At 40.1% G+C, this 12213-nt stretch overlaps 1 protein-coding gene across 1 annotated transcript in view; it reads right to left on the minus strand.

The window, feature by feature from the left end:
* Positions 1-2433: 2433 nt before the first annotated feature.
* Positions 2434-12213, minus strand: part of UPK1B (uroplakin 1B) — a 41121-nt gene continuing 31341 nt past the window's right edge. Inside the window, exons 7-8 of the mRNA XM_070749931.1 lie at positions 9414-9497; positions 2434-3983 (exon numbers count right to left, since the gene is read on the minus strand). Coding sequence (XP_070606032.1) covers positions 3933-3983; positions 9414-9497 — 135 coding nt within the window. The 3' untranslated portion in view covers positions 2434-3932. The remainder of the gene's footprint in view (positions 3984-9413; positions 9498-12213) is intronic.

Here is a 12213-nt window from a genome sequence, read left to right on the forward strand (position 1 = left end):
TACCCATACCCATAATGACAACCCCACCCTTCACTCCCGGCATGCGATGGCACATCCATTTTTTGCTCTCCCCGGGTCTCAGAGCCTTTCTGGGGCCCTGGGGAGGGTGAAAATGGCCTTCTTCCCCTGAGGCCCTCCAGAGAATATGTACCAGTGATGGCGAACCTGTTGTGTCCAGAGGACAGTTAGGCCTTGTACCCGCCCCATATTCCTTGGGCGGGAAAATACTGCAAGGTGATTGGTTGGCTCAGCCTGGCAGCCCGGTATATATATAGCTGCCAGGCACGGCCATCTTTGTCTTGTTTTAGTTCTGTAAACCGTTACTTACTGTTAATAAAGAACCGTTACTTACTACAAGATTGCAGTCCTTCATTCCAGCAAGGATTTAACAGAACCAGGGATGGCAAAATTACCGCAGATGGGGATTGCAGCCAAGAAATTAAAATACGCTTGATCCTGGGGAGGAAAGCTATGACAAATGTAGACAAATGTAGTAAAAAGCAGAGACATCACTCTGCCAGCAAAAGTGTGTACAATCAAGGCTGTGGTTTTCCCAGTTGTAATGTATGGCTGTGAAAGTTGGACCATAAGAAAGGCTGAGCACCAAAGAATGAGGCCTTTGAACTATGGTGCTGGAGAAGACTCCTGCGATCTAACCGGTCAATCCTAGAGGAGGTTAACCTGGATTGCTCTTTAGAAGGCCAGATCCTGAAGATGAAACTCAAATACTTTTGCCACTAGGTAGGACTCATTAGAGAAAGAGCCTAATGCTGGGAAAGATTGAGGGGAAAATAAGAAGGGAACGACAGAAAATGAGGTGGCTGGATAGAGTCACTGAAGGAATAGGGATGAGCTTAAATGGACGCCAGAGGATAGTAGAGAACAGGAAGGCCTGGAGGAATGTTGTCCATGGGGTCACTATGGGTCAGGCATGACTTTGCAACTAAGAACGACAACAACAAAACTGCCCCAGGCTGAATACTTCTTAAAGTGTGGGAGCACTGATAGTATGCTGTGAATCCACAGGAATTTATTTCTCACCAGTTGGTAAATAGTAATTCTCTGGAGCATTAGTAGTGGCACCTAGCTGTATGGAATAATACTTAGCTACTTACCCAGTAGCTATACCGCCTGTTTAACCACTGCAGAAATGTTGAATAGCCTTAAGAATATAGCTACTGCTTATGAAAAAATTGAGTGATGGTGGGAACAATTCAAATACAGGAAGTTATTAACTTGGGTTGTTTTATTGAAAAATAGTGTTGGGCGAACCCAATGAAGTTTGGGTTCTGTGAACTCACCCGAACTTTGCTGTGAAGTTCAGGTGAGTTCACCAAACCCGAACCCGAACCCTAACAACAGCAGCGCTGCTGCGACATCCTTTTCCGTAAAAATAAACAAGGAGGTGGGGAATTGCTTCCTTTTATTTTTATGAAAAAGTATGCCACAGCGGCGCTGCAAGGAAAAGAAGGTGGGGAATCCCACGATGGGATTCTGGGGGTGGGGCTTTGATGTCACGGAGACTCCTTCCTCCCTGTTTCAGCCAGCCAGGAAGACGTCAAAGCCCCGCCCCCAGAATCCTATCGTGGGATTCCCCACCTCCTTTTGCTTGCAGCCCCGCAAGCAAAAGGAGGTGGGGAATCCCACGATGGGATTCCCCATTCTCCTCCCGGGCAGTGGGGCTTCGCGGTGTTTGAGCGAACGGCAAACGCCGAAACTGAACTTTTAAAAAGGTTTGGGTTCAGGTTCAGCATGCTGAACTTTGCTAAATTTCGGCACGAGCCCGAACTTTGCAAGCTCGGTTTGCCGAACACTATTGAAAATTAACACATCTTCTTTGTGCCTTCTAGAATAACCCTCTGAATAATCAATGTTATGGTAAATACAGGGGAAATCAATAAACTCTTTAATATGTTATAGAAGTTTTCCTTTCAGCATATTCATTCATAGGCAATTTGAGAGCCGTATATGACCCTGCCCTCACCACCCTTCATCACATTTGTATTGTGTAAAAAAAGTACACATGGAAATCATTTTTGTGCATTCTATCTCTCATCAAAATCTTCATTTGGGTCATTGGGAAACAAAATAAAAGGCTTAAAGCTATTATATTCTATTTAGAAATTCAAATGTTATTTCATGAAATTATAGGTAAAAACAGTTTAATCTAGATACAATGAAATCAAAATTATACTTAAGTATCCATATCCTACAGTTAAAGAATCCCTTATAAAACAAGATTCTTTACATTTTTTTAAAAAAAAATGAAGACAAAGATTTGATTCAATAACTGGAGTTGCCCACTAACTTACCACCACCCCAAAAAACCCCATTCTAGTTCTTCAGTTTAGGAAAGCATGAGAGCAATTACTATAATGTACAATCAATACACTTGGGTTACATTTGAGACAAAATTCTGTTCTCGTAACCATCTTTATTTTATTTTTTTAAAAACAGTTTATTAATAAAGATTTGAACAGGAATAAAATATACAGAAAACATACTTCTTTCTGGAGCTTACATTTCATGGGAAATCATCTGCATTTTACAATTCTCTGTACAAGGCATATACTATCACAGCAAAGCTGTGACAAAAGATTGATTGCATAATTGGTTTGTCTATCTATATATTAGTCGTTCATATTAAAATAATAAACATGATTTCATTTATATTTAATTCAAGATCTAAGGAATATCTCCTGCACAGGGTATCACTTGCATTCAACATGTTTTCAAGTATAGTTGTTCTTCTATGTTTGGTTTTTTTTTAAGAAGTCATCCTCTCTTGTAAATAACTTAAGAATCATTATCAAACATTGGTAAATTGAGGATTGTATGTGTATACCAGTAATCAGAGGTAGCCAAAAAATACTGAAACACCCCACACCCCAGATAATCATTCCAAACAACTGGTTTAGCACTTTCTTATTTTCTTAAAATAGCCATTTCCAATAAAAGAGAATAAATGTAGCTCGGGGATCCTTGGTGTGAGATCCTTGGTGTTCTTTGGGCAGGTGTTTCATTAGCTAAATAGGTAACCCCATTAGTGTAAGTGTGGTGTTTGCTCCCTGTTTACATACAGTAGCTTGCCCTGACAGTGTTGGTAGAGCTGTGGCTTTTTCCTTGCATTCTATTCTATTGTTTGTCTGGTATTAATCTCTGTTTATTGGGGTTTGGATGCTGGAGATGATATGTTCTGGTCTTTTCATTGCCTTCTTTGTTTTTTAATTGTCTCTCTTGAATGATATATAAAAGTGGTTTATCTCTGTATTAATAAACTAATAGAGTAACTACCCAAGAAAAAAAAAGCATACCTCCACTAATACAGCCAAGGCAAGCTGCTGTATATAAACAGGGAGCAAACCCAACACTCATTGGCACATGATGTTACCTAGTGGAGTAATGAAATATTGGCTAACAAACGAAGAAGAAAGCACCAGGGATTCTAACTCCATTTTCTCATATATTGCTATGTCTTAGCATGTCCTTGATTGCTACAGAATAGTTATAGCTAAATAGTCCCGTTTCTTACCTTGTGATTACTATAGCTAAGTAAGCCAATGGGAGAAGAGAAGCAAAGACTAAAGGGACATAGTGAGAAGTTCCACAGAGAGAAATTATATAGATATGAAGTATTGGTGAGTGCCAGTTTAGCATACTGGTTAAGGCATCAGGCTACCAATGTGGAGACTATGACTTGTAGTCCCACTTTGTGCAAAGCCAGTTGGTGACTTTGGACCAGTCACTTTCTCTCAATCATAGAAAAGAGGCAAAGGTAAACCACTTCTGAAAAACCTCGTCAAGAAAACTTCAGGGTCTTGTCCAGGTAGTCTCTGAGAAATTGTCATAACTGAATAGAAGAAGAGGGGGGGGGGATCTAGGTAGATTTATGGAGAAAAGCAGGAAGAACAGATTGCGAGGCCATTACATCTTTAATATTCAATTCTGCTCCAGTAGAACATCGTACAAAGAAGGACCCAAGTCTGGAAAAAAAGGAAATAATTCAATGAGAATTATTGGAAGCATCTTTTTTTTTTTAATGCAGCACATTTTGGTTTTTCCACTTTAAAACTCCATTGAACAGAAGAAGAGCCTGAAGTTAATTTGTACAAGCAGCATAATTAGGTGGGGGACAACTAGCTCTTTGAATTAAGCATGTATTGTGTTCAACATAAAACCCCAAGGTCGTTTTATTACCATACAGAAATGTGTAAATTTTATAAGCACCAGGGCTGACAGCAAAGCTATGAAAACTTTTGCAAGTAAAATGATTCCCAAATCTTCCCTTTTTTACAAAAAAACTTGCAGACAAGAAACAATAATTTAAAAAGCATCTCATATTGCATTAGCAACCTTCAGTCTTGAAAGACCATGGTATCATACGTAGTTCCCTCTAAGCTGAGCAGTGAGCAATCACTCACTTAAAAATCATCATCAACTCAGAGTTTTCCAAACCTGCCCAGAAGCCGAGAGGGAAAGAGTGAGAGGGAAGGAGAGAGAGAGGAAGAGAGAGAAACAGATAGAAAAAAGGGAGGAAGGAAAAGAGAAAGAAAAAGAATGGGAGTAAGGAAGAGAGAAAGAAAATCAAAATCTAGTTTGAAACTAGCTCAACTATTTAAGTGGCATTTTGATATTGATAGAGTTGCCCTATTATGAGCTCACTGTTATAGACACACAGCACAGTATTTTATTTTGAAATTCTCTGAGGCAAAACAGGGTGGGTTTTTTATTTATTTGTTTGTTTGTTTGTTTGCTTGTTGGCTTGCTTGCTTGCTTGCTTGCTTATTTATTTATTATTAATCAATCAATCAATCAATCAATCAATTAATTAATTAATTAATTATTTCTGTGCCGCCCAGTCCTGAAGGGACTGCCGCTCAGACACTATACTTTTCCGCCCCCCCCCCCCCCCAAAAAATTAGAGGGAACACTGGTATCATACTCTGGATTCTCCAGAGCATGAATATATATGTATCTCATATAGGCTTCCATTAAAGTCACTGCCAAAAGGTATGCATAGACAAGAAATATTCAGACTGCCCAGGAATTTAGGACAACCATGTTTCCATGCACGTCTGTGCCTGACTGTAGTGATGTCTAGGGCAGAGGTGACAAACTTTTCCTGTTGACAGCCACATTTCTTTCCCAATAATAGATGCCAACCTTAGGTGTGCCTGAACCCAGCAGCAGAGAAAGCCAAGCCAAGCTCAAAGTGACCAGGAATATGCTGCTTTGTTTTCTTCCCTGCCCTGGAGCCTATTAGAGCAAGGTCTTTTTCAAAGCTGGAAAGAAAAGCAATTAGTCTTGCCTGCACACACAGGGCAGGGATGTGTGGACTTCAGCTCCCAGATATCCCCAGCCAGCGTGCATTTTATATATGGTATGCTTGTGTGTGTGTGTGTGTGTATGTTAGTATAGGGGTTTTTCTTAAATTTATAATATTTTAATTAATTGGATTATGTATTGGATTGTCTTTTCACTTGTTGTGAGCCGCCCCGAGTTTTCGGAGAGGGGCGGCATACAAATCCAAATAATAAATAAATAAATAAATAAATAAATAAATAAATAAATTTTTGTCAGCAGAAATTATGGGGAATTCTGAGAGTTGTCGAATTTGAAAAACACTGATTGGTTGGTTGAACTCTATGAATCGATATTTTAAATCAAGGCAGGAAAGTAAATAGAGTGATACCTTGTGTTACGAAGTTAATTGGTTCCGGGATGAGGTTCATAAGGTGAAAAGTTCGTAAGACGAAACAGAGTTTCCCATAGGAATCAATGGAAAAGCAATTAATGCATGCAAGCCCAAAACTCACCCCTTTTGCCAGCCGAAGCACCCATTTTTGCAAAAACAGCGCTTTGCTGGCAATGGAAGTCCGGAGGTGGGGTTTCCCAGAGAAAAACCCCACCTCCGGACTTCCGTGTTTTTCTCCTCAATGAGAAGAGAACAATGAGAAAAATATTATATTCAAGTTTCAAGATTCAAGTTTTATTGGATTTATATGCCGCCCCTCTCCGAAAACTTGGGGCGGCATATAAATCCAATAAAACTTGAAAGTTGAAACTCAGGTCATCTAAAAAAAAAAAGGAAGAAAAAAGGCAAGGGGATTGGGGCCGGGGGGTAGTCAGAGTCTAAGGTAGACCTCTAAGAGTCTTTTTAAAGGTCCTGTTTTAGACAGAGAACACACCTTATTAAAAATATGAACTGATTATTTGTGGTAGCCAAGATGGGTTATCATCATCATCATAACAACAACAACAACAACAACAACAACAACAACATTAGGGTTTTTAAATTAACTTAAATATTGGATTTGTTTATATTGTCTTATTGTTGTTGTTAGCCTCCCCGAGTCTACGGAGAGGGGCGGCATACAAATCTGATAAATAAATAAATAAATAAACAAACAAACAAACAAACAAACAAACAACAACAACAACAATAATAATAATAATAATAATTTATTACATTTGTATGCCGCCCCTCTCCAAAGACTCGGGGCGGCTCATAACAATAGTGAACAATATATGACAGATCCAATAATTAAAAACTCTGTCTAAAAACCCTTATCATTAAAAATGACTACACAAACCAAACATACCATACATAAATCTTATTAGCAAGGGGATACATCAGTTACCCCATGCCTGGTGACATAGATGGGTTTTCAGAGACTTATGAAAGGTGAGGAGGGGGGGCAGTTCTAATCTCCAGGGGGAGTTTATTCCAGAGGGACGGGACCGCCACAGAGAAGGCTCCTTCCCTGGGTCCTGCCAGATGATATTGTTTAGTTGATGGGACCCAGAGTAGGCCAACTCTGTGGCACCTGATTGGCCGCTGGGATTTGTGCAGCAGAAGACGTTTCCAAAGGTATTCTTGTCCGATGCCGTGCAGGGCTTTATAGGTCATTACCAACACTTTGCATTGTGACAAGAAACTAATCGGCCACTAGTGCAGGCCACAGAGTGTTGACAAGACATGGACATATCTAGGAAAGCCCATGATTGCTCTTGTAGCCGCGTTCTACACAATCTGGAGTTTCCAAACACTCTTTAGAGGTAGCCCCATGTAGAGAGCATTGCAGTAGTCAAACCTTGAGGTGATGAGGGCATGAGGATTGTGAGCAAAGACTCCCTGTCCAAATAGGATCACAACTGGTGCACCAGGCAAACCTGTGCAAACATCCTCCGCGCCACATCCGAAAGATGGTTTTCTAAAGTTAGCTGTGGATCGAGGAGGACGCCCCAGTTGCAAAACTTCTCCAAGGGGAACTGTTTACAAGTGAATCTGGTAAAACCCCAAGCGCCCTCTGAAAGCCCTCTGGGTCCATCAGGCGTCTGGGGCGGAACCACCTAGTCAGTTCCACCTCCCTGTGGGGAAGGATTGGAGCCTTGAACTCAAGCCGTAGTAGAAAATGGTCTGACCATGACAAAGTCAAAACATCTAAGCCCCTTAGCCTCAGACTATCACTCAGTTGCTCCGAGAGAAATATCATGTCAGGTGCGTGCCCCCCCCTTGTGAGTCAGGCCCTAAATGACTTGAGTCAGGTCCATGGCTATCATGGTGGCCATGAACTCCACCGCCAACCCGGCTATCATAACTAATCACACATATTCAAGTATATTTTAAAAGGGAGAGACTGGGAAAGAGGATTCTGGATCTACTTTTGAGTAACACCAATGTCCAAGGGTAATTGATTGGTTGATTGGTATTCAACTGCTTTGAAACTCATCAAACTTGGTAGTCAATGAATTTTGACATAAAACTTTTGTGCCAGTACTTGTTTATTTGGTACTCAATGCACAAACACAAGCTAGAACTTGTCGGTATTGGCTGTCATTATACTTAGTATAATGTTTGATATTCATTGTTTTTGGATTTATTGTGCCTCTAGCAACCTATTAATGATGAGCACAGAGATACTACTGTATTTGTTAAGGTGAGAATGAGAGAGACTGTCTAGCTACCTCAGCCTATTGATGAACTTTAGAATTAATATTCCTGTTCAGTCTGGATATCCCTTGTCCAGCTCCAACATTATTTAAACATCCTAAATATTCTACTATGCCTGTCATTCAGGTGGCATGTTCCCATCACGTTTGTCCACATGCCTCTCATTTGCCGATAACCAGTCTTCCTGCATATATTCACATTCTTTTTATTGCCTTCCTAGAGGTCATTTTATATTGAAACTGGGGCTTGTTATACTGGTTAAGGGACTCTGTAAACTCAGGTAGCCATTGCACGTGTCCATGAAGGACAGCATAAACAAGTCATACAGTATATGACAAACAGGTTTCTCCTGTTATAAAAGGCTTATCTGACCTTAGCGGCCTCACAGCATTAAAACTGTGAGTTCAATCCCAAAACACTGGAGACTGAGTTAAACTGTAAACTGTTGAGTTGGTTTGTTAAAACCCAAGCAACTTTAATTGCACATAACCATTAGTGCCAACAGTATAAGCAGGCAGATCTTTGATAGAAGTCATTTACAAACAACAAGATTTAATGCAACAACAACAAAAAGGATAAGAAAAATATCCCTTATAGGACCAAACCTTTTTATACAGAATGGATAACAAAATGATAGAAACATAGAAGTCTGACGGCAGAAAAAGACCTCATGGTCCATCTAGTCTGCCCTTATACTATTTTCTGTATTTTATCTTAGGATGGATATATGTTTATCCCAGGCATGTTTAAATTCAGTTACTGTGGATTTATCTACCACGTCTGCTGGAAGTTTGTTCCAAGGATCTACTACTCTTTCAGTAAAATAATATTTTCTCGTGTTGCTTTTGATCTTTCCCCCAACTAACTTCAGATTGTGTCCCCTTGTTCTTGTGTTCACTTTCCTATTAAAAACACTTCCCTCCTGAACCTTATTTAACCCTTTAACATATTTAAATGTTTTGATCATGTCCCCCCTTTTCCTTCTGTCCTCCAGACTATACAAATTGAGTTCATTAAGTCTTTCCTGATACGTTTTATGCTTAAGACCTTCCACCATTCTTGTAGCCCGTCTCTGGACCCATTCAATTTTGTCAATATCTTTTTGAAGGTGAGGTCTCCAGAACTGAACACAGTATTACAAATGTGGTCTCACCAGCGCTCTATATAGCGGGATCATAATCTCCCTCTTCCTGCTTGTTATACCTCTAGCTATGCAGCCAAGCATCCTACTTGCTTTTCCTACTGCCCGACCACACTGCTCACCCATTTTGAGACTGTCAGAAATCACTACCCCTAAATCCTTCTCTTCTGAAGTTTTTGCTAGCACAGAACTGCCAGATAAAGGAAGATAACAAAAAAAAGTAGAAGATTAAGAGCACAGCTTAAAATTAACACTAAGAGGCATATTAAAGACACTGAATCCTGAAGCCCAACAAGTAAAGTTCTGTTAGATACTTACAGTCCAGCACAGAATGGCAAATCCAAACCAGGCAACGCCCCAGGAGTGTCTATTCATGGGGCCAGAAATAGTTTCATAGCAGCCCTAGAGGAAAATAACAAGGAAGAGGATCAGCTACAGACACATACAATAGATCTAATTGCTAAGCCTTCATTCAAAACAAGGAGTGATGTAAAGTAATACAGGCAAGATTTAATGTGAACTTGTACCTGCCTGATTCATATGGAACTAGAATGAACTTACTTGTCAATACTGGCAGTTTCCAGAATTGTGCAATATGGCTTGCAATCCATAAATATGTCCACACAAATGTATTTGGAAGGTAAAAAAATGTATTCAGGGAAATTGCTTGCAAACTATGTACAGATTAATAAAAGTCCATACAAAAATGTGCATTTTAGATTGAAACTTGTACAAAAATGTTTATGAATTCTTACGCAGATATTTTTTTAATGTCAAATTTGAAAACTAAATATGTATGAGCCAAAAAATACCAATATGTGGGAATCATGAGCATAATATGCATATTAGTATTTGTAAATAAGTTTTTAAAAAGTCATCAAGAGAGAAAACACAATTCCTGGTTGGAAGTTGAGGAGAATTCTCTGGAAATAAAATAACTTAACTTCATCTGTCTAACAAGGTACTGAGCAATAACCAAAGCAATTATCTAAAATTTCATTAGAGTTTTAGCATCCATCTTTTCAAAGTAAATTCCTTCTCAATAGCTGTACTGCTACAGTTAAAAGTCATTGAAACCATGATGTGATTATCCAGATTGAAATGGAGGAATCCCATTTGAAAGAATTGGCAAAGTAAAGGCTATCGGACTCAAGCCTATTAAAGTTATGCCATAATCAATGTGTTAGTTTTTAAGATTATCACAGCAGTCCATTCCCTCATATTTTAATGAAACATAGGCCAGTAGATCTAGCAGAATGATGAAGAAATGGCTTAATATACATCAATAATATTTCAGCCTGTTGCTGAAGATTAAAGTCCTTATGTTTAGTAAGCAGTAGCAGCCCAGGAAAATCTACTCTTTGCTCTATTTCCACTTTCTTCTCCACACTCGTTCTGCAGAAGTAGTAGTGCAGTAATTCCAGTGATGGGCTCCTACGGGAACGGTCAGGAATGCAGTTCCGGTAGCAAAATTTAGAGCTCCACCCCCAATTTGCACTGAAAGATGTTGAAACAAAATGCATAAGCCACGTCCACAGTGTGGTAGTAAAACTTTTGGTAGCCCATCACTGAGTAATTCCTCCTATTAACGATTGATTGGTATCCTCAGACTGACACATTTCAAGATGATTACCATAGCCATCTCTGGATTTTTCTGAGAATTGCCTTAAAATAATGGCATAGGATAGCTGTTGTGGTTAGCTCTGGCCCAGCTCCTGCCCCAAGGACTGTGGATGTGGGGGAGACATCCACATGCTGCAGGCCTGTTTTGCCCCCGGTGGAATCTGATGATGAAGGCTCTTCTGACCAAGAAGACATGAGTGACAGGGAGGAGGAGGAGAGTGTGGCAGACAGCTCAGAAGGAGATCAATTATCTAGCTCCTCCTTGGATTCAGAACAAGAGTTAATGATACAGCCACGCATGCGGAGAGCGATGCATAGGCAACAGCAACTGAGAGATTATTATCAAAGAAAATGAGGCCACCTGTGTTTGGGTGGGGCTGTGGTAATTAGTGAGGCTGCTATAAATAGCAGCCTGTGGGTTTGGCCATTGTGGAGGATTATCTGATCGTTTGTTGTGTTTCATGACTGCTTTAGTGACTTTGACTTTTTATGTGCTGATTTTTCCCTGCTTTGAAACTAAACCAGAGCAAAGTGTGTTTCACTTTGTGAAAGAAGAAGGACTGTGAATTGACTCACAGCTGCAAGCTAAGTATCACAGGACTTATAAGGGACTTGTACAAATTACCAGTTTGTTTGGAGACGAGTGCTCTTTGCTATACCAAAAGAGGGCTTAGTTTAAATGAAATTTCAATATAAAGAACATTGTTTTGAATTTTCAAACGTGTGTGTGTCTGAAATTTGTACCTGTGAATTTTTGGGAGGATTCTACCAGAGAGCCTGACAGAACAATAGCTAGCAGTAGTAGGCCATTCTGGAGAATGGCATGCCTTAGTTCCCCTGAAGCAACTGCTCTTGGTGAAGGGTTGGGAAGACAGAATGTTAGAGGTTGATTTATTTTAGTTGGCAGCAGGATGAGTTCCTCCAGTTGGGACTGGTCCGCTCAAACCAATAGCAACCCGCTGGGGATGCCACAATGATGTCCGTGGGCACTTCCGCCTTTTATTTTGAACTTTTAAAAAAGAAATTATTCTGAGCAGGCACAGAAGCTGAGTTACTCACACTGTGCATGTGGTCGTCATCTTGTTGTCTTTTTTTAAAAAATCAGATTTTTTTTGGCACTATGCATGCATGCATGCGCAAAAACAGGTGTGCCCATGAAGTGCGCCCATGTGGCATGGGAGGAAGTGAACCAGCAGCGAAATAAGGAACCCACTCCTGGTTGGCAGCTGCCCTGATTTGCTGCTTAACACAGCTGCTTTATTTGGTCTTATGGTAGGGCTTCTCTGACATACTACTTACTGGGGGAAAAGGACAGGGGTAACGCAGTAGGGTAGCAAAAATGGAGCTCCACCCCAGAGTACCCAATCTGCACAGAAAGATAGGAACATAGAAGACTGACAGCAGAAAAAGACCTCATGATCCATCTAGTCTGCCCTTATACTATTTTCTGTATTTTATCTTAGGATGGGTATATGTTTATCCCAGGCATGTTTAA

The sequence above is a fragment of the Erythrolamprus reginae genome, chromosome 4, assembly GCF_031021105.1.
Source record: "Erythrolamprus reginae isolate rEryReg1 chromosome 4, rEryReg1.hap1, whole genome shotgun sequence".
Classification (NCBI taxonomy): Eukaryota; Metazoa; Chordata; class Lepidosauria; order Squamata; family Dipsadidae; genus Erythrolamprus; species Erythrolamprus reginae.